The 26,131-nt window shown below is 49.3% G+C and overlaps 2 protein-coding genes across 2 annotated transcripts; one reads left to right on the forward strand and one right to left on the reverse strand.

Annotated features, from left to right (window-relative positions):
- Positions 1 to 308: 308 nt before the first annotated feature.
- LOC131107847 (non-selective voltage-gated ion channel VDAC2) lies at positions 309 to 4,997 on the forward strand. Its single transcript, XM_058058246.2, has 9 exons — positions 309 to 475; positions 1,720 to 1,791; positions 1,863 to 1,912; positions 2,363 to 2,515; positions 2,665 to 2,717; positions 3,444 to 3,671; positions 3,748 to 3,898; positions 3,988 to 4,045; positions 4,385 to 4,997. The coding sequence occupies exons 2-9, from the start codon at positions 1,725 to 1,727 to the stop codon at positions 4,474 to 4,476; spliced, it is 852 nt and encodes a 283-aa protein (XP_057914229.1). The 5' UTR covers positions 309 to 475; positions 1,720 to 1,724; the 3' UTR covers positions 4,477 to 4,997.
- Positions 4,998 to 5,314: 317 nt separating this feature from the next.
- LOC131108073 (catechol O-methyltransferase domain-containing protein 1-like) lies at positions 5,315 to 7,367 on the reverse strand. The gene is made up of 7 exons (XM_058058826.2): positions 7,217 to 7,367; positions 7,040 to 7,158; positions 6,592 to 6,697; positions 6,297 to 6,415; positions 5,851 to 5,905; positions 5,652 to 5,785; positions 5,315 to 5,594 (listed from the first exon to the last, which is right to left on the reverse strand). The coding sequence occupies exons 1-7, from the start codon at positions 7,284 to 7,286 to the stop codon at positions 5,442 to 5,444; spliced, it is 756 nt and encodes a 251-aa protein (XP_057914809.2). The 5' UTR covers positions 7,287 to 7,367; the 3' UTR covers positions 5,315 to 5,441.
- Positions 7,368 to 26,131: the final 18,764 nt, after the last annotated feature.

Raw genomic sequence — 26,131 nt, forward strand, 5'->3', positions numbered from 1 at the left:
TGCATTTGCCTGAATAATTTTTCCTATATACGGTCATAATATATGAACGAAAATGCATATTCTAAAGTTGAACTGTCTCAAATTGAGCACGTTATATTGAGTTTATCATTATGGCACTTGAGAGCAATTTCTATTTTGCAAACCAGCCTGTGAGCTGAACAAATAATAACAAACAATGACACACACAAAATCTACTACATCGACATAGGTTAAAGATAGGCATATGACATGTCCCCCAAATGGATAATAAGGCACTTTTAATATTACATCGAAATTAAACAAAACATATTTTTTACTCGGGCAAAGCCGTGGACAGCCCCGGTCCTACGCTACGACTGTGATAGGTCAGGTTTCATTGCAGCGGAGTCTCCTTCAGCTCGTCCTCCAACGGTGCTGCTTGCCTCGCCCAGTGCGGTTTGAGGAACATTGCTCCTAAAAAGTCACTTTAGTCCACCTTGAGCCAAATCTACCACCGGTAAGAGACACCTTTGATTGGGGTAGAACTGCTGTGGTAGTCGCTGTCAGGCCGGAAGACGCGCTCGAACTTGCCGGTAACTCTTGCTAGCTTTAGCGGTGTTAGCTAAGCTAGCTGTGGTGGGCATGCTGCGTCTGACTCATGTGTGGTGGTAATTCACTTCTGTTGTGTTTAAAACTGCAAAACGTGTTCACCGCTTTGGGGATCAATGTGTGGCTTATCGTCTTAAATAAGGTTTCCGGGTAAGGGCTTATAAGTCGGTTAACCGTCCTTGCGGCCTGTTTGTGCAGAGTGACACGGCTCGACGGCTCCCATCACTTTGACGTGCCGCTAATTCGCACCAGCGTGTGCCGCCTCCACCCGCCTTAGTTTTAAACCAACTAACGATAAGACGTAAGCTTGGGTTGGACCGGGTCTACAAAAGGACTCTCGCCTCAGTCGCACATTAACCTTGTCCGAGGCTGCCAGGCCACCGCTGCGATGCCCCAGGGGTGGACGGCTACGTCACTTAGAGGACTTTAAATGCAAAGCGGCGACGACAAACGGGCTTTGGAGGTTGATGTCTTAGCGCTTGTGCACCGAGGTCTAAAGTCTCACAGCATTCGACTTCAAAGCTGCTAGCCTCTGTTGAATGGGGAAGGAATTGTCTTTACAGCTGGGATGGGACATTTTGGGGAGTATTCCCACTCCTCAAATGGACGATTTATTTGTTTCTGACCAGAGGATTGGATGTAACCTGACTTATGTCAAAGGGGGCGTAACTGGAAAAGCATATGCTTGTCCTTACATACATTCAATTATTCTTGGTGCCCGCCACAGATAAAAGTGACAGTCTGTGGGACATGTCCGTACAGTAACCGACATCCCAACTGACCGTAGTATGCTAATTGGACAACTCCACCAACACTTGGGTTGGGCATCGTTTGAATTTGATCGATTGTGGTTCCTGTTTAATGAAATATTTGACCTATTTTTTGTCATTTATTTTAAGTAGGTATGTTCCACTTTCATCGTATAATATTGCATGTTTGACTTTGGAGATGTGACATGCGGGGATATTTACCATGGCTTTGACACCATTGGAGTCCTCGCCTCTAAAACGTTGCGTTTGTTTCCATTTGGTTTCCAGAGCAGCATTAGGAATTGTGATTTTAGGAGAATCAATGTCGGTTGTATGTGAATGTTTGTGTTTTGCTGACTGATGACTAGTAGTAACTGCGTATATTTTTGATCCCTGCGTGCAGAAACGATGGCCGTGCCTCCTTCATACGCTGATCTGGGCAAGTCCGCAAAGGACATCTTCAACAAAGGCTACGGTACGAGCACCTGTAGATGTTTGAAGTGTTTTACCTGCCAAATTGATGGAAAAACGGCCTTGTCTATTCAGGTTTTGGCCTGGTGAAGCTTGACGTCAAGACCAAGTCAGCCAGCGGAGTGGTAAGCTGTTTTACCAGTCTACCACTGTGGACGTTGCCCTGTCAATCAGTTGTCATGTCATTATTGAACAGCATGCATGGTGCCAGTCAGGTGTGAGCCTCATCTCTGTGAATGTTTAGCATAATGTACCTTTTTTAAATGCCTTTCCTTTGAAACACAATCCAAGACTTTTTAGGAGGTCAAGGTCTGAGTCTAATCTGAGTCTAGGGTGGGAAGGGTAAAACAATCTGACCGGACACCCGCTTTGAAACACGAGCGATGCGGCCGCATGGGTGCCCCCAACCATTGGGACAGTGCCCTGCGGGATGCATTGTGCTCGTCGGCAATGTCATTCTCTTGAGTTAAACCATGCTGAGGATTGACGTGCCTAGCAAGATCTGTCATGTCTGAGTTGATGTTCCTTTGCTGTGATTTCATTGGATTTGTGATTTCATCCGTTTGTCTGCGCAGGAATTCAAGACATCGGGTTCCTCCAACACGGACACCAGCAAAGTTGTTGGCAGCCTGGAAACCAAGTACAAGCGGGCCGAATACGGCCTGACCTTCACCGAGAAGTGGAACACCGACAACACCCTGGGAACAGAAATCACCATCGAAGATCAGGCAAGGACGCCACGCACTCGTGAAAGCACACGAGCATTACCGTCACCACCATCATCATCATCATAATCACCACCACCACCACCATCATCATCATCATCGCCGCCACCACCACCACGCTGTGTTTCATTTGGTTTTCATGGTTTCTCCAGATTGCCAAGGGACTGAAGTTGACCTTTGACACAACCTTCTCCCCAAATACTGGGTATGATCATCTCTTTTTCAACCTGTGCTTCTACTGCAGGGGGGGGGGATCCACTTTCACATTTGGTAAAGATATGCTAAGAAGTTCTAAAGTAAAGGTACTGCCTAAAGCCAGTAATCCAGTATTCCAGTAATCCTTCTCTATGGTGGTTATTGGATCCTGATCCAGCCCAACTTAAATGGGTCTCCATGCAGCGTGAAAGGTCACGCCATTGGTGATGCCTAGCGTAGAGGTCACGCCATTGGTGATGCCTAGCATAGAGGTCACGCCATTGGTGATGCCTAGCGTAGAGGTCACGCCATTGGTGATGCCTAGCGTAGAGGTCACGCCATTGGTGATGCCTAGCGTAGAGGTCACGCCATTGGTGATGCCTAGCGTAGAGGTCACGCCATTGGTGATGCCTAGCGTAGAGGTCACGCCATTGGTGATGCCTAGCGTAGAGGTCACGCCATTGGTGATGCCTAGCGTAGAGGTCACGCCATTAGAGGACGTGCGTGACTGAGGCCAAAAGACATTAGTGTGGTCACAGGATTACTTTTTTACCTGAGAAGCTCCGAGGCCTTTAGGAGGCCAGAGGATGCATGTGGAGGCAGGCAGCGCATTCAGGGGCCATGCTAAGAATGGGAAAGGCCAGCATGTGCCGGGTTAAGGTCATTGATGAAGCAGTAAGTTTGGAGTATGATTTCATAACCATAAGAACGTTGCATCACCCGTACGACCACGCAGCAAGAAGAGCGGCAAGGTCAAGACCGCCTACAAGCGCGAGTACGTCAACCTGGGCTGCGACGTGGACTTTGATTTCGCCGGCCCCACCATCCATGGAGCGGGCGTGGTGGGCTACGAGGGCTGGCTGGCCGGTTACCAGATGACCTTTGACACCGCCAAATCCAAGATGACCCAGAACAACTTTGCCATTGGCTACAAGACGGGAGACTTCCAGCTGCATACCAACGTGTGAGTATGCTAGCATGCCAGTATCCAGCAGGTCCTGGTCCAGTTCATCTCACCCATCTTTCTGTTCTCGGTGAAGAAACGATGGAGCTGAGTTTGGAGGGTCCATCTACCAGAAGGTCAGCGACAAGCTGGAGACGGCGGTCAACCTGGCATGGACCGCCGGCAGCAACAGCACGCGCTTTGGCATCGCCGCCAAGTACCAGCTGGACAAGGATGCCTCCGTCAGCGTAAGTTACCGGCCGGAGGAGAGCGCCGTCGGGAACATTCAACCTGCAAGATGGCGTCAACGCTTTTGCATCTTCTGCGTCTTTTGCAGGCTAAGGTGAACAACAACAGCCTGGTGGGGATCGGCTACACCCAGACTCTTAGACCAGGTGAGTCCTACTTCCTTCTTTTACACACCTCCCCCAAAAGGGAATCATGTGAAGATGTTTTATATCTTTCACATATCAGCTTTGTCATCAAGGTGAAAAGGCTGATTATGAATATCTACTTCACTTCAAATTATGACTTGTATTTTAACTTCTGATAGAAAGTTGGCGTGTTGATTAGCACGACTAGCTAGCCCCTCCACATTCCAAGGCCAAAGGTCACGTAGGTCCGCCCTCGTCATAGCAATGCAGCTACTGCCATCCATTGTGAGGCGCTAGGCCAGCAGAGGATACGAGCAAGCGGCGTAGGTGTGCATAACGTCAGCTCCTCTACCTGCACAGGTGTGAAGCTCACCCTGGCTGGCCTGGTGGACGGGAAGAACATCAACGCCGGAGGCCACAAGTTGGGTCTGGGCTTGGAACTGGAAGCCTAAAGCGTTTCCTCCCGCACTAAGAACTCCGGAATATCAGAAGCAACATTTGGCCTTAAGGTTATTTCCCAACCAGCAAGCGGGGGACATCTTGAAGAGATCGGGTTCAAAGGCTACAACAACAAACTCTGAGCACGGCGTCACGCCACTGCTTTTCTTTGTATTATTTATCTTACATGTAATCTCATGTTCCTGTCCGGCACCGCCACCCAATGCCCGACCACACACGCCTCCTTCCTTGTTCAAACACCCTCTGATATTCCTCAGTTTTAAGAACACACCAGGCTTCCCTTCCCTCCTTGCCGCTCACACCACCCCAGCTGAAGCTCTGCCCCCCCTCGGCCATCACAACCTACAACAAGGCAGTTTTTGGGTTCGTGTTGGCCGATCGAGCGAGCAAATGCATTTGGGAGTTCTTCAAAAGCCAAACTATGAAATCTCAAAGAGGAGTTAAGCGTAAGTCACCTTCTACACGGAGCTCCTTTTGTGTATGCTAACTTTTCAATAAAGTCTTTCAACTCCGACTGCCGACTGACTGACTTGCAACACCATCCGGATGACTACCACACTACCAGTCATCCTCCTTTATGACCGATTACTACCATACCCCAACAATTCTGCCAGTTTCTGCAAAGTAGAATTCAATTATTAATACTGATCTTTTTTCCCCAAAAACTCTTCTTTCTCTTTCCGGCTTTTCCCTCAGGGATCGCCACAGCAAATCAATCTCCTCCATCCAACCCAGTCATTTTCTACCTAATTACCTACTAATAATAACCTATCAATCAATTTAAATAAAGTTGTACTATAACAGGTGTTTTTATGTTTACACGTTAAATAAAGCATTTTTAAAGCTTTATTTGTTTTTAAAGTTCCTGGTGGGACGCATCCAGTCCTCTTCTGGTCCAAGTAGTGCACATGGGGTGGAGGTTTCCCACCCGTAACTGACCCGGTTCCTTGGACGGCGTTTATCGTTTAATAGCGATAGTCAGCCCGTCCCCCACGGTGACCATGCTCAGGTCGATCCTCTGGTCCTTGTGGAGCTTCTTATTGAGCGCATCCAGTGTCCTGGAAGTGATGTCGTCAGGGGCCGGGTCCACGACCCTGCCGCCCCAGAGCACCTTCACACACACACTCAGTCACAATGAGGAGACAACGTTCTAGAAGATGTCACCTACGTTATCAATAGCGATGACGCCCCCTTTCCGAATGAGCTGTAAGGACTTTTCATAGTAGCCATCATAGTTGGCCTTGTCAGCATCAATGAATACAAAGTCGAAGGTTCCATTCCCTCCAGCTGATATCAGCTCATCTAGAAAAGGAGAACAGGAAATGGCAGATGAGAAGTCGATGGGAAATGGCAGATGAGGTTCTTACCTAGCGTGGTCATCGCCGCTTGCAGTCGCACTTCGATCTTCCTGTCCACTCCCGCCTGCGTGGGGAAAAAGACGCTTTTCATAAATGAAGCCTATCAACTCGCATATTCATTCCTAGAATGAAATCCATATATTCATCATTCATATACATTTGAATGATTAGTACTTGCCATATGATTCTTAGTCATGATATTGACACGTCATCATTCGGTACCAGAATGCAACATGAATTACATAAATGTGTCCAATCAGGAAGCGGTCGGAGGGATCAATGATCTGATTGGTCCAACCGCAATGGTGGATGTCCTTTAATGTGGATTGAACGCCACAGTGCTTTTCTTTATTTTGATCAGGCTGTTTGATGAAGCATATTTATGAAGCTGGTTGACTCACGAGATTACGGCCGTCATTCTTTGGTGAAACATATTGTCTTATGTAACTAGTCACCTCCTGAAAAAACGGTTTGGCGATGTCCACGTAGACGCCGTTTGTTTCACATGCTACCACTTGTCCGTTAAGCGGCACGGCCAGCGCCATGCTGAGTGCGTTGTACCCCGTGTACATCCCTGTAGGGTACAAGTACATGCTACATGCCATGGATCATACAGAGTACAGAGGTCCATACTCATGAGAAAACAATGGTAGCAATATGAATGAATGAATAAGATGCAAATACTTGTGGCTAAATATGATAGAACTAGGAGTAAAAGGAAGTAAAAGGTACTAAATGTGGCAACCTCACCAATTTCAATAGCTTTGCTTGCGTTGATGAGTTTCATGAGGTTAGCCATCAGCTGGGCTTGTTCTCTCGCTACCATCATTCCGCTCTGCTTGTCCGCCATAGTTCTCTGAAATCACATGCAATCATTCCTGTGGTGGAGGGAATACAACATTCTTAGTCTTCTTTTGGTGGACTTCTTAGTCCACCAAACACAACAAGGATGTGCCAGCAAAAGCTTCCCTTCATCGCCCTCTGGCGGTCACGATGCGAACTGCTCAGATGCAGATACAATATGCAGTACAGGTACTGTACATTCTTTTGGTGTGCTGTGAAATGAAGTACTTTGAATAACGTCGGTTCAAAGAATGGGAGATGGTTAAAATGAATTCCGAGGTTAGCATGATGGCTTTCTACAGGCCAAGCAAAATGGCGCACACATGATTGGAACGATTTGGTGTTTTTTATGTACCAGCCTGAGTTTGGCGAGGACCGGATGTTCCCTCAGGGAGTTGTCAACGACGTACTGCAGCACAGCATCGTCCTTTCCGCCGCTGTGACTCTTCCCCACGTACGCGGACTTCCCCGCACCTTCAAGACAACCACGGGGTCATTGCCCCCAAGTGACACCCGGCGTCCCCCTTGATACCTGTCAGTAGAAGAGACAGTCCCACGCAGACCAGACATCTGGCGTGTGCAGACATTTTCCACCCGCTCATGGCTGGTTGTTTTTGGGGAACCAAATGAGACTTTGACCTTTCACAGAGACGACAAGGGAAGGGGAGGATGAAAAGGAGGACTTCTACCAGCCAATCAACGCAAAGTAAGGAAATGACAACGATGGGAATACTCGTCAAAGTTCCTCATGTAAGATTTACATTTACGCCCAAACTAAATCTAAGTCATTTTACCTAAGATGAAAAATGCACCGGGCATGTATATCGGGCTATCAAGTCTTGGCGATATGAGTTTGTTTTGCTAGCTCGCTGAGCTGCTAGTCACTCACCAATGTCGCTTGTTGATGACGTAACAACTTCCGGGTTTGTTCCGGTTGGCGTGCTTTGGCTGACGTAAGATTAAAAATACATCCTGTTCTTAAATACACAAACTGTATGTTAAACCAGTCAAAACCATGGTAACTATAATAATATGTATTTAATTATGGAGCGTTAAAAGCCGTCCCAAAAGATTATGACTGCCGAAACAACACCAATCGAATATCGAAATTGTCGGACAACATAAAACAAACTTTGGGGATAAAAGATGGAATTTAATTGTAATAAAATGAAAATATTAACAATTGCAACAAGAAACTGCTCATTATTGGAGAAATAATGTCAGTTTAAGAGAAGATGTTTCTTTATTTGTCCCACAACAGGAAATTTCAGGGTCAAGTCATAATATTATGGCAATAAAGTCCAAATATTTCTAGAAAGAAAACTAACAGGATGTTGAAATTGTTGGAAAATAAAAAAACCAAACAACATAAATGAGGAAACCAGTTTGTCTCAGTGGGTGGAGGCGGGGCTGCTAGCATACACACAGAGTGCAGCGGAGTAGAAATGTCATTCATTCATTTTCTAGCGCTTGTCCTCAATCAATGTTTGATTGTTTTTCTTAGACGTGATGTTAAAACCGGACGTGGTTGTCATGGATGTCACCAGGTGGACGGAGTACATGCATACGGTATATTCACATGATGTACTTGAATCGACCTGTGCGGTATTTCTATCAAGTATTTCATGCCTCGTGCTGTACACCGCCATTTTTCCACGAGAGAAGTTGCATTTCTCTTTCTAGTTTCTTTCTTTTCCACGCTGACCCCCATGAGCTCCCCTCGTGAGCTAGCATCCACGGCATGCAGCATCTAGCGTCGTACCTTCAAAGCAGCTGGAATATAATGAGCCGTGTTTGGATCCAGGATTGTTTTGTGTGAGGCGTACTTCCGATCCCGGCTCGGAGGCAGGATGGGGGAAGCGGTGACGGGGGGGTTTCTCCAAGGACGGGATGCTTCCTCTGTCTGCGTTCTCATGAAGAATGCACAAACAAGCGCAGCACGTCAGCTAAATGAGCCGTGACGGGAGTCGGCTCCCAAAAACGAGCGGGATCCTCTCAGCGCCGCGTTTCGCCGCCATCTTTGTTCTCCCCGCCCCACACAGCTCGGGGCCTGTGCTTGTGTGACGCTAATTGTTTCTGCTACTCGTGCCAAGTACCTACTCTTCCTGGCACGTTCAGGAGACGGAAGGTCCCTCAGCTAGCTTTTGTCTGCTTAAGCAGCGGAGAGCGCTCGCCATCTGCATGCCACCGTCACGCACGCCACCGTCACGCACGCCACCGCCACGCACGCCACCGCCACGCACGTCCTCGCTCGCTCTCAGAGGCGGCAGAATCGACGCAAAAGAAAACAAAAGTGACACCTAGCGCCGCTTAATATGAAAGAAAATTATTCACAAGGTTTTGATGGAGTGCAGTGGGAGTAGCAAAGTAAACACATGCAGTACTATACCCCAAAGTCACATTTTACTACTTATACTCCTTATCCCACCTACACATGTACTACCTACCCATGTACCTACCCATGTACTATCTAGCCATGTACCTACCCATGTACTACCTACCCATGTACCTACCCATGTACTATCTAGCCATGTACCTACCCATGTACTACCTACCCATGTACCTACCCATGTACCACCTACCCATGTACCACCTGCCCATGTACTACCTACCCATGTACTACCTACCCATGTACCTACCCATGTACTACCTACCCATGTACCACCTACCCATGTACCACCTACCCATGTACTACCTACCCATATACTACCTACCCATGTACCACCTACCCATGTACCACCTACCCATGTACTACCTACCCATGTACCTACCCATGTACCTACCCATGTACTACCTACCCATGTACCACCTACCCATGTACCTACCCATGTACTACCTACCCATGTACCACCTACCCATGTACCTACCCATGTACCTACCCATGTACCACCTACCCATGTACCACCTACCCATGTACTACCTACCCATGTACTACCTACCCATATACTACCTAGCCATGTACTACCTACCCATGTACCTAGCCATGTACCTAGCCATGTACCTAGCCATGTACTACCTAGCCATGTACCTACCCATGTACTACCTAGCCATGTACTACCTAGCCATGTACCTACCCATGTACTACCTACCCATGTACTACCTACCCATGTACTACCTAGCCATGTACTACCTAGCCATGTACCTACCCATGTACTACCTACCCATGTACTACCTACCCATGTACTACCTAGCCATGTACCTAGCCATGTACCTAGCCATGTACCTAGCCATGTACTACCTAGCCATGTACCTACCCATGTACTACCTAGCCATGTACTACCTAGCCATGTACCTAGCCATGTACCTAGCCATGTACCTACCCATGTACCTACCCATGTACTACCTAGCCATGTACTACCTAGCCATGTACTACCTAGCCATGTACTACCTAGCAATGTACCTAGCCATGTACCTACCCATGTACCTAGCCATGTACCTAGCCATGTACCTAGCCATGTACTACCTACCCATGTACTACCTAGCCATGTACTACCTAGCCATGTATCTAGCCATGTACCTACCCATGTACCTACCCATGTACTACCTACCCATGTACTACCTAGCCATGTACTACCTACCCATGTACCTACCCATCCTCAACATGTTTTCATTGTCTAATATGTCTTATTTTTGTTGCATTATGGCTGCTATATTGGTTAATAGGAGTGACTGTAGGGGTGTTATTTCCTGCCCAGAGGGCTCTAATCATGTTAAAGCCCCATCCTTTGGCATTGTCTGCTGTGGCTATGAAATGTTCCACATATTAATGTTAAATCCTACTTAGTGGAAAGTGCGGGATGGCGTGGAAGCAGCTAGCCTCCATAAAGAAGGGATGAGGTGGAAGGTTTCTTCTGCCGTTTGTCGGATTCAAAAGCCTCATTTCGGCCAAGGACTTCAACGTGCCTCGTTTTAAACTCATCGTTGTTATCAATTGATAAAGCTATCATTTTTTACGGAAAACCGCGATGTAGCGAGGGATGAGTGTCCCCGAGTGTTCCCTCTTTGAGCTGGACTTGGTGCAGTAACGCCATCCAGCCAGCGGGCGGCAGTGTCGTGTAGCTAACCCCGCCCCTGCCGGGACAGGAAGCAGCAGGATGGAGGTGATATCACTCTACTGTTGTGGATTTGACCCGTGCCCCGTCACGGAGGACACGTGTGCTCCTATTGACTCTCCGCAAACGGCGAGCAGCTGTTACATCACCGAGAGGGGCGGGGCTGGGGGGGGTCTCCTAATAGCAGGAGTCGCTTTAGCTTGCAGCAGGCAGATAAGCGGCCATGAATATTTAGCGACACTTAAGCACAAGCTAGAGCCGACTGACAGGCGTCTCTCGGCGTTCCGTCGACGCGTTTGAGGTTCGTCTCCTGTTTTGACAGCACGACGACTCGCGCTTTGAAGCTCCCGGAAGTGGCTCGCCAAAGCGCACGCCCGATAACGAACGTATTGGCAGCCACGTGGGTGCCGGCGTGCCGAGCCAAGGCGGAGCTAAGGTAGCTATGTAGGCCAGGTACGGACCTGCATCACAATCAGGAAGCGGTCCCCACACCTGCTGCTTTTCACGCGTGGAAATCTGCTTTGGTTCAGGCTGCATGGGACGGGAACGCCGAGGATCAACCATTCAACCTTTCATCATCTTCTCTTTGTGCGCCGAAGCGCCGCCGAACAAAAGCGGCGGTTTTTCCCAGCTGGAGAAAGCGCAAACAAACAGGAATGAATGGCAGGTGTGCTTGTTTGACTTTCAGATCAACCCAGCATCTTCTCTATTCACGCTGCCGCCTCAATAAACGCCAAATTCAATTTCCTCAGAGACGCACGCTAAGTTGACAGTCCTCCAGAGAGATCAAATAGGCGCTGCGGGGACCTGGGGGGGGGGGGGGGTCTGGGAAAGGTGCTGACACCTTCAGCAAGCCACGGAGTCACATCCGCACAAACGATGACCCAAAGCTTCATTTGGAATTTCTATGCATCGTAAGAATCCCGGAGTACTCGGAGAAAAGCCACCCATGCACGGGGAGAACTCCACACGGAGATGGCCGAGGGGGGAATCCAACTTGGGTCTCCCAGCTGTGAGGCCTGCGCACTAACCACTCACCCGCCGTGCAGCCTCTAATAATTATGGCGTAGAAAATACCTTTACAGTCTATGCAGTCTGCTGTTTAACATTGTTAGAGACCTGAAATAACAACCCTATAGTCACATTTGCACTCTTATTACTCCTATGAGAAAATAGGACATAGAAAACCACCTCCTCAATGTTTATTAGAGCTCACTAGACGTGAAATAACACCCCTATAGCCACCTTTGTACTCCTATTACCTAATATAGTTGCCATAAGAGAAAATAAGACATAGTATACAGTAGACTCACACATGTTTTACTTCCTGTTTCTGCAGTACTTCCTGCGGTGCTGATCACTGTAACGTTGCTGACACCTAGCGAGCAGTGTAGAATACCACATATCACCAGGTCTTTGAACGCCTCCCGTTTGTATTGGACTCCATTTAGCCATGTTATGCTTGGAATACTTTTACATATACTTTTACTCTTCTTTAGTGTGTATAGCGGTGGACTAGTACTAGGCAGTACTCCACCCTGAGGCAGCGGCCCAGTGAGGCGTACTGGTCTGAGACTGGTCTGGAGAAGAGCCATGGAAGCTCGGGTTGAAGCCGTGACGTCGCTCAAGCTAACCCACGCTAGTACGCAACAAAGACAGCTCAAAAACTGCCTAAATAAACACCTCAGCACCCATGGACGCCCCCCTTGCCCCCCCCTTGCCCCCCCCCCCCAGGCAGCATAAGTAGCAACAATTAGCGCTATTAGGCTCCCTCTCCTCTGACGGCCGTGTCCCGTCGTGACCGCACTTGAGGCGCTAATGATAATGTTCGAACCCGGACCAATTACCACGGCCATCAGACTGGCTTAATCGACTTGATTATGAGCCGCCCTTCTCCAGATGACCCCCGGACGCGAGAGCGACGCGACACAAGGAGACAGAGGCCACGGGCGGCGGTGGCGGCTACGGCGCGCTCCCCCGGGCGGCGGGCGGCGAGGCGGCTGTTGGTGTGTGCGTGTCCGTGACAGGGTGCGTATGGGGGAGGGCAGGCCTTCGGGGGCGTGGAAAGGAGGCGGAGACGGGAGGGGGGGGGTTGGAAATGGCAGCCCGCTCTGTGTAATTGACCCGGACACACACAACATGGGAAGTTAATCCAATCAGCAGCAGGCGGCGACACGCAAACATCAGGTCAAGAGCAGCTCGTATTAGCGGCGCCATGTCAGGGACAAGTGGGGTGGATAATCGACGTTCCGCACGCTTTAAAGGCACGAGATGGCGATACGGAGGAAAAACACAAATGAAGACGAAATGACTCGGCAGCAGGTTGACATTGACGCTTAGGATGCGGTTTCTTAGCGTGCGTTGGCCTGCCGTCACATGACAGCCGAGCAAAGATGGCTGACATTGCAGCGGGTCAAGTCGGGTCAAGTCGGGTCAACACTGACCCGCATGGAATTTGGATCAATTTGTTTGTCTGGAATATTTTCTCAGCGGCCGAGTCCTGATTTGTTGCTGAAAGCGTAGCTTGGTATACACCAGGGTGTGCAAAATGTGGCCCGGGGACCATTTGCAGCTCAGCTGATATTTTATTGGCCCTCTGCACATTTCCCAAGTAGTATTCAAGAGGAAAACAAAAGAAAACATTTTATGAGAATACTAATATCTTCTAGGGTGGGGTAGCTGGAGCCTACCCCAGCTGAGGGGTCCCCTGGATCTTCAGGATCTCCTGCCTGTGTGGCCCACATGCTCACCACTAGGCCACCGTACGGCCCCTTTATGGTCGCTGTTACACTCTGACCCAATGTAGAGGACGTCAGAAGAGGAAACGTAGTCATCAGTGACATTAGCATTAGCATTAGCATTAGCATTGATGGCGACGGTACTGACACCCAGAGCGGTATTGACAAGCAGAAAAGCATCACCGGAGCCAGGACAGGATGTGTTGCCATGGTAACCCAAGCCAAATGGAGACCTCTGAGACCCCCTTTCCTTAAAGGTAGGGGGCAGGACTCCAGGCTGAAAGGGGGCAGACATGTTTGGTGAGAAGTTGAGGCGTCCCCTTCTGGGTCTTGTCGCTTGGTAAATCTAAGATGGCGACTCCGAGAGCTGATTGGTTAGCTCCGTGCTAGCGGTCCTTTTTGAAGGACGACCTCTGAAAGCCGTTTTCATCTGGGGCGTACCTAAAGAAGTGGCCCGCGCCATCCAGTGCTGGGGGCTGGGATCCCGACAGCGAGGGACGGCCGAGGAGGACACGCTACTGACACGCTAAGAGGCGGGCGCGTACGTGCGGATTGAAAGCAAACACGCTTTCGGCGCCGAGGTTGCTGCGGCTTTTCACATCGGCGTGATTGAAGGCAACATCGGAAAGGACTACTTACGCCTTTCATTTCCTCTCCGACAGACGGCGGGAGCGTGTGACTCGCCGGATACCAGAAGAGGGCGGGCTGTAACGCGGCGTGACGGCCGTGGCCAATTTGTATTGATGGGAATGCGGCCTCGCCAGCCCAGCAGCGGCCATGTTGTTCTTTGTCCCACAAAGCGGCGGGAAGAAGAAGTCAGTCAGCTGACAGGTGTGGCGTGGATAAGAGATGCGGCGTGGAGAACGCGGAGATAAAGCCGCCGGCTTCCTGCGTCCTGCTGCATTGTGAGTGTCTGCGGCTGTGGAGGACTGCACGGCGTGAAGAGGGAAGGCGTGTCCAATGAGATGAGTCCTGATGGCGGTGAAACGCACCCGGGGGCCGCTCCTCGCTTACTATCTACCAGCACGGCCCCCCCGAGCTACGTCTGCATGCTGCTCCATCTTTCCACACTTGTCGCACCACAAGCCCCCCTCCGTTGATCATGTGGGCCAAGGAGCCCAGAAGGAGAGTCGGGATGGCTTTTGTGTTCCTTGAGGAAGGGAAGGGAGTATTTCTTGGTGCTCATCGGGGAAGAAATAAAGATGATGGATTTGCTAGCTGACGCTGCCTCTGCACGACTTCCTCTGCGTTTCTTTGGTTCCCCGGCAGAGCATTAGCATGCGTTAGCATTAGCCGCCTGCACCTGTGTTAGCTGGTGGAAGGCTGCTAACACCGCAAAGTGGGAGTCAATATCAGTAAATGGAATATTTTCATGGCTATGGCATAGAAGACCCGTTTATCATCTTCTTAATGCAGTTTGTGACATCATTAGAGCCCTCAAGACATGAAGTAACACCCCTACAGTTACACTTACACCCCATCACCCCATTACAGCAGACACAATAAGATATTTTAGGTATGATAAACCTTCTAAATACACATTTAACATCATTAGAGCCCCCTAGACATGATGTAACACCCCTACAGTTACATTTACACCCCCATTACAGCAGACATAATAAGATATTTTAGGTATGATAAACCTTCTAAATACACATTTAACATCATTAGAGCCCCCTAGACATGATGTAACACCCCTACAGTTACACTTACACCCCCATTACAGCAGACATAATAAGATATTTTAGGTATGATAAACCTTCTAAATACACATTTAACATCATTAGAGCCCCCAAGACTTCATGTAACACCCCTACAGTTACACTTACACCCCCATTACAGCAGACATAATAAGATATTTTAGGTATGATAAACCTTCTAAATACACATTTAACATCATTAGAGCCCCCAAGACTTCATGTAACACCCCTACAATCACCTTGACTACAATCACGGCGCTCCTTGAGTGCTTTTCCAGTTCATGAATGGAATCCTATTCCAGCATTGCGAGGGACGAGTGTACTCCCCAGCGGTGGGCGGCGTATTGTCCTCTTCATCACAGCACCCAGAGGATGGAGCCATGCTTCCGTGGGAATTCCAGCTTATGAAAGCCGTGCGTTCCGGAAGCACTCGGGCAGCCAAAGAGGAGAGATGGACCCACCTGGAAGTGTGTTTATAAGCCATGTTAGCGTCGTACTCCAGCTTTGTGGATCTCCTACCATCAATTTGCACCAAGACGCCACGCTAGCGTGTCTAAATGCCACCTGAGGACGAATATGAATCATGTTTATTATTGTGTTTTATAGTTTATATTCCGTGTTAAACGCCATCAGTTGGACGATGGCGCTTGTCCGTCTCGTCCTTCCCACGGAGCAAAATGCTTTATGGAGCCGTGAGTGCCAATAAACAGCCGGCGCCAATCCCGTGGATGCACATCTTTAATGCTTTATGCGCCATCGCCTCCTCCTCCGACTCGACTGGAGCCCAGGTTCAAGGCCAGGGGGCCGGGCGGCCAGGGGAGGACGTCCGGCCTGGGCGGCCTGGAACACAACCAGCAGAGGAAGACGTACGCGGCTGTCAGGGAGACGTGCAAACCACGGACCGTGTGAGCGTTCCGTCTCGGACAGGATGAAAAGCAGACCAAGGACGGCGGCCTGGACTGATGATGTCAGGCGGACACAAAGGACCCCCCCCCCCCCCCCCCCCGGATCCAGAAGGAAGCAATCACAGTAGGCCGCGAGGAGGCTTGATGTACCGGGAACACGGCTGACCTTTATGCTCCATTGTACTTCCTCCTATGGAAGCATGGAGACATGGAGGCATGGAGACATGGAGACGTGGAGATGTGGAGGCATGGAGGCATGGAGGTATGGAGGTATGGAGACATGGAGGCGTGGAGACGTGGAGGCATGGAGACATGGAGACATGGAGGCATGGAGGCATGGAGGCATGGAGACATGGAGGCATGGAGACGTGGAGGCCGGCCTTTGCCTTTTATCACTAAAATAACATTTGGACTTTACCTTCTGGCTGGCGACGCTAAATGAACCCGCTTTGTCTTTCTTAAGTAGCGCTTGCTTCTTCCGGTATTATTTGCAACCTACGTCTGCAGCTCCAATGTTGCGTTTTGGTGCAGATCTGCATACAAGGGCAGATGACCCGGGTCATATTCAGGAAGTGTGTTGATGGCGGTTTATTCCATAAATGGAATATTTTTCCTAGTTAGCATATAGAAAAGCTGCTTATGAATCATATTTTAGAGTTATGACAGCCCTGCAGAGATTGTGTGAACATAACCAAAGCATGTAGACTTGACCAGAATGGGGTGTACACGACACCCACAAGGCATGCTGGGTGTGCCGGCCCATCCTGAAGGGGGGGGGGTGTGGGGGGAGTCAAAGTGTCCCGTGGGGGGAGTCAAGTGGCCTCCATCAGCATCCAGACCTACATTTCCCAAGTTCCCGTGGCAGTCGGGGAAGGAAAGGAGCGAGCGTGCGGATTTCCTGGCGTTTCCGTGGCAGCGCCTGTCTCCGCCATCAGTGACTCTTTGATAGATGTTACGCTGGGAGACAGGCGGGCCCGTGCCAAGACGATGGCATCAAAAAGCCTGTGATTGACAGCGACTGACAGCCGCCTTCCTCCTAAACACACTGCTGGTCCCCCTGCTGGTCCCCCTGCTGGTCCCCCTGCTGGTCCCCCTGTTCGCCTCTTTTGGCTTCCCCCCCTTTAAAGACACGGACGTGTTTTGTTTTGGTCAGGACACCTTTGAAAAGTGGGCGCAATGAGACGTTTCTCATGTTCGATGCTCATAAACAGGAGAGGGGCCGGGTGGCTCAGTGGGGCCGCACGGTGGTCGAGTGGTTAGCAGGGACTTTTGGAATATTTTGATGATTTTGTAATTACAGTAATACTTGAAATGTGTCTTTTGACAAATGATATTTCCCTGAAACGTCGCTACCTTCTACTGATGATTTATGAAGAAGACAAAAAGGTGGAAGGACTTGGCTTCCGTGGAGCCCTTGAGCACCATGTCCCTGGAAGACCAGTCAAAGCTGTCACAAACCTCAAATGGAAATCTAACAATGATGTTAGCGTGTTTGAGCATTCACATGACAACAAAAGCACCCCCCCCCCCACACACAAACAACCGAGCCAACCCAACTAGAGTAAAACAACACCCCTGGGGGGCGTCATTGAAGGCAACACGAGTGCTCATGGTTTGCATGTGTGGAGGAGGCGTGGCTCCAGGAAGGTCTGGGGTGGTCCTGAAGCGGGGGGCGTGATCGGCCGGGGTGTCCTCCTCCTTGACAGGCCCCCCCGCATCCACGGGGTCGATTAAGCCCAGAGAATAATTACTCACTGCCGCCGTGTGACACCCCCGCTAAAGCACAGCGGCCATGAATGCGTATCATGGCCGCCACTGGCAGGCGGGCCCTGCGTGCCTGGCCGTTATTTGTCGGCGACGCTCGGCGGCAGCTGACGGCAGACGAATGTGTGCGTGGCGTCTTCATAATGAATGAATTGTCGTCCATCAAGCTAATCTAATTATGAAGAATGCTTTCATCTGCCATGAATCATCTCCACACGTTGGAAGACTCACTGGGGGAAAGAAGCCAGGCTGAAAGACCAGAGCAGACGTATTGCCAAATGACTCTTAAAGCCGTCGGCTAATGGCTAATTTCAGGAAAATGTCATTATCTTTCAATAATTGGCAAATGAAGCCCGGGGAGACGACCGTTCTCTCGTTGGAACGGCGGCATGTCTGACGGACGTGATGACGTTCTGAGTAAACATCGTGTAAAACCTCAGCAAACACGGCCAGCAGACGCTGAGGATTAGGACCCAGATGGAAATGTCATACCTTCCTCTGGAAGATAACGCCGGCGCTCCGTCGGAATAAGCTCCTTTCCCACTCGCCCCAAAAGTGTGTGAAATATTCACCGAGCTGACAGGAAGCACTCCTTCCTGGGAATTGAACCACTGCAGGCCTTTGTTGGAGATGCTAGTCATGTCAAAGGGAGGTGTTCGTGGTCTAGCGGTCATGTGGGTCCCCAGGCCAGGGGGGGTCCAGGCCCGTTCCAGCCAGGGTTTTTCCACATCCTGAAGGTACAAGTACAAAAACGCTGCCAAGAACTTCAACTCTTGAACTTGAACGTCACCAGACGCTCGGAACGACATCGGAACGTTGAAGTAGCATGAAAAACATACTTGGCAATCTGATAGATTACACTAGATTACACTAGTGGCGTGGTTCAGTTGGGGGGGGGGGGGTCCGGCCCACTACTTGACTTTGTGTTTGCATTGTTAGCACATTACTCCCCGTTAGCATGTAGCAACGTGAGCTAACTGACTCGTTCTGTCAACATGTTACCCAGAAGCCACTTGTGGTTTTCCATATTTGTTCTTGGACCCCCCCCCAAGAAGAGGACGTGGTCACGTGTGGTGGTTGTCCATGAAGCGTTCAAGGTCACATGTGGTGGTTGTCCATGAAGCGTTCAAGGTCACGTGTGGTGTTTGTTGGCGTTCAGGCCCCGAGAAGCTGCGTTGAAGGAGAACGTTTGTCTGGAAGAAGCGTGAGAGGTCAGGCAAAGTGGAGCTTTGTCTCCCACCCCACCCACCCCCCCAAGCGAGGCTGGGAGACAAAGTAAGAGGCGTGGCCTCCATCTGCTTCCTGGTGAGAGTAAGCGGACGCTGTTCCATCCATGAGGAATCTATTGATTCCTTCTCACGCTGACGTGCGCTGCCCGTGATTCCATCACTGGGATCTCTGTGTCCTTATCAACGCCAACAACGAGCTGCTTGTCAGCACAGCAAGAAAATAGGAGGGACCCGTGACTGCGGTGAAGCCCCCCCCCCAGGTTGCCCTCCGTGTGACCTCCAGGAGAGCATCAGCGTCAATGTGAAGATCAGGGAATACTTCTCAATATTGAATTCTGCCGTCTCAGTGGGGGGGGGGTGCAGATATTTCTATCCACATTCCACTTTGGTGATGTGTTTGCGATGCACAGGTGGGGGGGGCAGGGGGTGGCGGTGGGGGGGTCGGCCATTCTCATCTTCCAGACGTGAATAGAAACGGCTGCCCAGCTGTAAAGCTGTCACCCAGACAGCTCTCTATTCGTGATGGCATCCAACTTGGATGCCCCCCCCCCCCCCGCTGATGTGCGGCACGGCTCTTATCTCCTTCCTGCCTGCGATGTCTCCCTGCTCTTTAAGACAAAGGGTAATAAAGCCGTAAATCGTGAGCTGCGTGGAAGGTATGGACTTCCTGTCCTGGCGATGCTGTAAGAAACGCTATAAAGCAGCTTCTAAGTCATAGCTAAAGATTTACTCTTCTTTAACGTCCTCCTCTCACCCTAAATCACCCGGATAAGGCAGGAAGTCATGCCGATGGCGTCTTTGTCCTCACTCTCGCCATTCCCTTTTCTTCACCCCCCCCCAGGACGGCCTTGGACGTCACAATTGGTGAGGCCGGCGTTTGGATTGAATCATTAGATCACAAAATCACAAAAATCTTTTTTCGGAATGTTTGTGTAAGCCTCAGGTGTCACGCTTGGTCGTTTAACGTGTCCAAGTGCGTTACGTTCAAACAACGTGATGACGGTGACCCGCGTCCTTCTGTCACTTTCACTTCCTGTAGTGTAGCTCAATCACACACACCGTACATGCCCATAATCCCACCAATATAGAACCCGTAAACATGGTTAGAGCCCTGTAGACATGAAATAACACCCCTATAGTCACCTTTGCACTCCTATTACCCAATATAGTCTAATAAGACTATATTTACAACCTTGTAAATATAGTCTTTTTACATTATAAGAGCCCTCTCTGCGGGAAATAACACCCCTATAGTCACCTTTATAGTCCTATTGTTCATTGTTTACATCACATTTCACAGTTCCAATGCTGCTAGCTAGCAAGCTAATGTACCACTTCCACACGGGACAGGAGAGGACCTTTTCCCCCACTCTATCATATGGGTGGATGGAGTTGAGCCGTACAAAGTGCAGCTTTGGTTGGCCCCATGGTGGCTTATCAGCACATGCTTTCCAGGAGCACCGGATAAACAAGCTATGGCTAAGGTGGTAGCAGCTACCCGCATGCTAACCTGGCCGCTAAAGGAAGAAAGATGCTTTTCCATCATCTCCCGTCTGCTCGTTCTGCGTTCCCCTTTCCTTCGCTCAATGGCCTTTCATCGTCTAAGTGCTTCCTTCCTCGTCTGCAACATTCTAATTGTTTTCCTGGTTGCCTTCTGATTTCTAAGTTATGGCCGTGACAAAGTTAAAAGCCTCCGAAAACCACTTTGTTCATTTATGCCCAATACATTGGAATCAATCACCGGGACCCGCTCCACCTGGAGATTTATTCCTCCTGGGCCGGCGTCAGGATATATGACCCTGGGAATCTGCTCAGAGGATTTGGTGGGCGCCATGCGCCTATTCATCATTCCACCTACCCAAGGCATTCTTCAGTGCCGGGCCGCCGTGGCTTCCTGGACGCCATGACTTCCTGGTTGCCATGACTTCCTGGTTGCCATGACTTCCTGGACGCCATGACTTCCTGGACGCCATGACTTCCTGGTTGCCATGACTTCCTGGACGCCATGACTTCCTGGACGCCATGACTTCCTGGTTGCCATGACTTCCTGGACGCCATGACTTCCTGGTTGCCATGACTTCCTGGACGCCATGACTTCCTGGTTGCCATGGCTTCCTGGACGCCATGACTTCCTGGTTGCCATGACTTCCTGGACGCCATGACTTCCTGGTTGCCATGGCTTCCTGGATGCCATGACTTCCTGGTTGCCATGACTTCCTGGACGCCATGACTTCCTGGTTGCCATGGCTTCCTGGACGCCATGGCTTCCTGGTTGCCATGACTTCCTGGATGCCATGATAATATTTTGACTTTATTCCCATAATATTTAGACTTTATTCCCATATATTTAGACTTTATTCCCATAATATTTAGACTTTATTCCCATATATTTAGACTTTATCCCCATAATATTTAGACTTTATTCCCATATATTTAGACTTTATTCCCATATATTTAGACTTTATTCCCATATATTTAGACTTTATTCCCATAATATTTAGACTTTTTCCCCATAATATTATGGCTGTATTCCCATAATATTTAGCGACATTATATTTCCCCAAGTGTGTATTCTGAGGAAATATTAAAATATGACTTTTTCTTGCCACAGCAGAGACGGGCATGTTGTGGCTGAGATGGAGGTTCTCCTCTCATTCCGTGTGGAAGTGGTAAGTGTTGGGCTCCCTTGTCCAACTTCCCCACTTCCACGTTTGACAGACTTTTTCCAGGTTTAGAAATAAATAAATAAAAACTTGTAGAGGCTAACTCGTTAGCTAGGCTATGCTAGCAGCAGCTGTCGTTACGTCCCTGCAGGGATCCCGGGGCCTGTGATGTGACCATCAAGAAGGACGGGAGTGTAATAATAGATGTCTGTCATTTCACGGAAAAGGCAGGACGAGATCCGGCCGGAGGGGATTTTAACTGGAACGTGGCGTCCGTTCCCACGTGAGCCCACGGCTGCAAGTTGGGGCACCTACAAGATGTTCAGCAGGGCTTTGATGAAGCTCAGCAGAAAAGTCACATGAGGAGCTTGGAGGTCCCACTCGGCTGTAAAGAGCATATGCCTTTTAATGGTTAGTGATATTTGTGCGAGTCCGTCCAACAATTAATGAGGGAGAAAGGGGGGCTGGCGTTAACCTCCGGGTGTTCCCGACCAGCCCCCCTTTTTCCGGACCGCAGTGCTCTCCGTCTAAGTGTCCTTCTTCCCTCGTTGAACTCATCCCCCACCTTCCAGTCACTCCTCTCGCTCGGGGTCCAGCAGGAGTGATTTATCTTAGCGTGAAAAGACTTGTGATGACGGCGGGACGGGGGGCTGGGGGGCCGGGGGGCCCTCGGCATTGAATGCTTGGCTGGCGTTGGCATGAAGTTCACCGCCCTGCAGCCACCATAAATGTCAAGTGCCACAAACGTCCTGTAAATAAGACAGAGCGCTGCCAAAGCCGGGCTCTGCTTATTGACCGGCCATGCAGACACCGTGCATGAGAGCCATGGCGAGCCAGCCCTTCCGCCATTTTGGAATACAGGACAAGAAATGTTGGATTTCACAGACGTGGGCGGCGCAGTCAGCACTTGGGACCTTCTATTTGGGGGCGTGTACGAGCTGAGGGATGTTGAAGGTGGGAAGCGGTGCGTGTCCGTGGAAGGACTGTGGTCCGCATCCATGGAAGGCTCCCATCGGGCCAACGGCTAACAGCACCACCCACAAACACAGCAGCTCCAGGAAAATAAAGAAAAACACCAGCTGCTAAAGAACATCAGTTAGGGTCAAAGGCAAAATGGATGGATGAATAAATGGATGGATGATTATGGACGTATGGATGGATTATGAAGGCCAGATGATGGATGGATGAATAAATGGATGGATGATTATGGAGGATGGATGGATGAATGATTATGGAGGATGGATGGATGGATGGATGGATGAATGATTATGGAGGATGGATGGATGGATGGATGGATGATTATGGAGGATGGATGGATGGATGGATGGATGATTATGGAGGATGGATGGATGGATGGATGGATGATTATGGAGGATGGATGGATGGATGGATGAATGATTATGGAGGATGGATGGATGGATGGATGGATGATTATGGAGGATGGATGGATGGATGGATGGATGGATGGATGATTATGGAGGATGGATGGATGGATGGATGGATGGATGGATGAATGATTATGGAGGATGGATGGATGAATGATTATGGAGGATGGATGGATGGATGGATGGATGAATGATTATGGAGGATGGATGGATGGATGGATGGATGATTATGGAGGATGGATGGATGGATGGATGATTATGGAGGATGGATGGATGGATGGATGGATGGATGATTATGGAGGATGGATGGATGGATGGATGAATGATTATGGAGGATGGATGGATGGATGGATGGATGATTATGGAGGATGGATGGATGGATGGATGGATGGATGGATGGATGGATGAGAGTATCCTCAGGCCAAGGTATGCGGAGCAACCAGCGTGTGAGTCCAGCTGTATTTAGCATCGTTATGTTCATAATATTCTGACTTCAACTAACAAGGTCAACTTTATGCTTTAAAAGGTTATTACTGGATATATTATATTATATATTACCTTATTTTTCTCATAATATTAAGACATTATTAAGGGTATATAAGTATATAATTTTTTTTAAAGATTTGAACTTGATCTTATGATTTTTTATATACTATATATATATATATATATATATATATATATATATATATATATATATATATATACATATATAAATAAGACACAAGACATGATGTTTATATGCAAATCGGAATGCTAAAGACTGAGGCAGCTGACTTTGTGAAAATGAATATTGTGTCATCCTCCACCCTTCAGGTGCGCCATAATCATAATCAGGCAATATTTGTCTTCTTGTTGCGTTCATGAGATCAGAAGTCGTGTTTACTCCATCTTTGCCATGGTGGACTTGAAGGCATCATGTTGGATCGGATCCACCTCTTCCAACTACGGAATTCCCTGATTGGTGGAAAAAAGGAGGGGCAGGTCTCTGTGCTCGGAAGAGTTATCTTGGGAAGTAGAGCCGTGCATATATCAGCCGACCCCCCCATAAAGTGCGTTTCCTGTCAGTGGAGGACGCTGAAGGTTACAGCACGGAATGAAAAAGTGCTAAACAACCACCGCCTGCCTTGGCCAGGCTTTCTACCTGCTCAAGTGCTACAAATCATGGCAATAATTCATAATGAGGACGAGATGAGCCCCCCCCCCCATGAATCCTGCAGTGGTAGCGGGAATGAGGCTGTAAGGACAGCTTTGGAGGCTTTTCCACGGGAGACTCGTGCTATTACACGCGGCAACGCCATGCGGCCGTCTGCAAACACGCACTCAGCTGATTAAACAGCCGCATAAATTAGCATCCTTGTCACCTCGGTGATATAAAGGCGGCGCATTGTTCCTCCCTCGTGCTCTCCCAAACATCACCGGGAGCGCCGCTCGGAGGGGGGCGCGGCCCGCTGTATATCCCCGCCTCAGCAGGGACCATAAGCTGCATTTGTTCAGCAGCTCCGGCAATTTATGATCCTCTGGCTGCAGGCTGATTAGAGCAGCGCTTGGAAAATGTAGTTTGGCATATAGGCAAGTTTTACTGGAGCTCCTCCTGCCACAGATACATCATCACCAGGAGACGCGGGAAGGGAGTGGGGAGGGAGGGGGGCATTGTTGCCTTCTCACGGGCCTCCATTTTGGAAATGGAAGCCTCAAAGTGTCAACGTGTTCTTGGGAGTAACAAAAGATCCATCCATCCATCATCCATCATCCATTCATCCATTCATCCATCATCCATCCATCCATCCATCCATCCATCCATCCATCCTATCCATCCATCCATCCATCCATCATCCATCCATCCATCATCCATCCATCCATCCATCATCCATCCATCCACCATCCATCCATCATCCATCCATCCATCCATCATCCATCCATCCATCCATCCATCCATCCATCATCCATCCATCCATCCATCATCCATCCATCCATCATCCATCCATCCACCATCCATCCATCCATCCATCCATCCATCATCCATCCATCCATCCATCATCCATCATCCATCATCCATCCATCATCCATCCATCCATCCATCCTATCCATCCAGCCATCCTATCATCCATCCATCCATCCATCCATCCATCATCCATCCATCATCCATCCATCCATCCATCCATCCATCATCCATCATCCATCATCCATCATCCATCATCCATCATCCATCATCCATCATCCATCCATCCATCCATCATCCATCCATCATCCATCCATCCATCCATCCATCCATCCACCATCCATCCATCCATCCATCCATCCATCCATCCATCCATCCATCCATCATCCATCCACCATCCATCCATCCATCCATCCATCCATCCATCCATCCATCCATCCATCCATCCATCCATCATCCATCCACCATCCATCCATCCATCCATCCACCCATCCATCCATCAGCAGGTTCCCTTAAAGTCCAAGTTCCCTAAGTTCCTGGGTATATTTATGCTCTTGACCCCGTACGGCCTTAAAGATGATCTCATGGCCTCTAAGAGTAAACGTGTCCTCCAAAGTCCTGAGGAGGAAAAGGCATCACGTGGATGGTGTCCTTCCATGCAGCTGGTCTGATGAGAAGAATTAGGTTAAGCAGTGCTCCTCTCCCACCATGTGAGATCTTTATTTCATTAGAATGAGATAACAGACCCCCCATTGTTCCATCTGGTGGACTTGATGCCCGGACACGTGCCTCGGTCACATGAACACGCTAAGGTCATCCAAGGTCATGCAGGGTCTGCTGTCATGGGGGCTCTGACTCAGAGGAATACTTTTTTTTGCTGATTGGTCAAAAATCTTTCTTGGTGACGAGCTAGCTAGGTAGCATGACTGCTAATGTTTGCATCCAATGATTTGACAACAAAATATATCGTTTCTTTTATTAAGAAACGATATAGGTATGAATGTGAGTCCTGTGATTGGCTGGCCACCAGTCCAGGGTGGACCCCGCCTCTACCCAAGACAGCTGGGAT

Source organism: Doryrhamphus excisus, linkage group LG20 (genome assembly GCF_037039965.1).
Source record: "Doryrhamphus excisus strain RoL-2023G ecotype Guam linkage group LG20, RoL_Dexc_Guam_v1.1, whole genome shotgun sequence".
Taxonomy (NCBI): Eukaryota; Metazoa; Chordata; class Actinopteri; order Syngnathiformes; family Syngnathidae; genus Doryrhamphus; species Doryrhamphus excisus.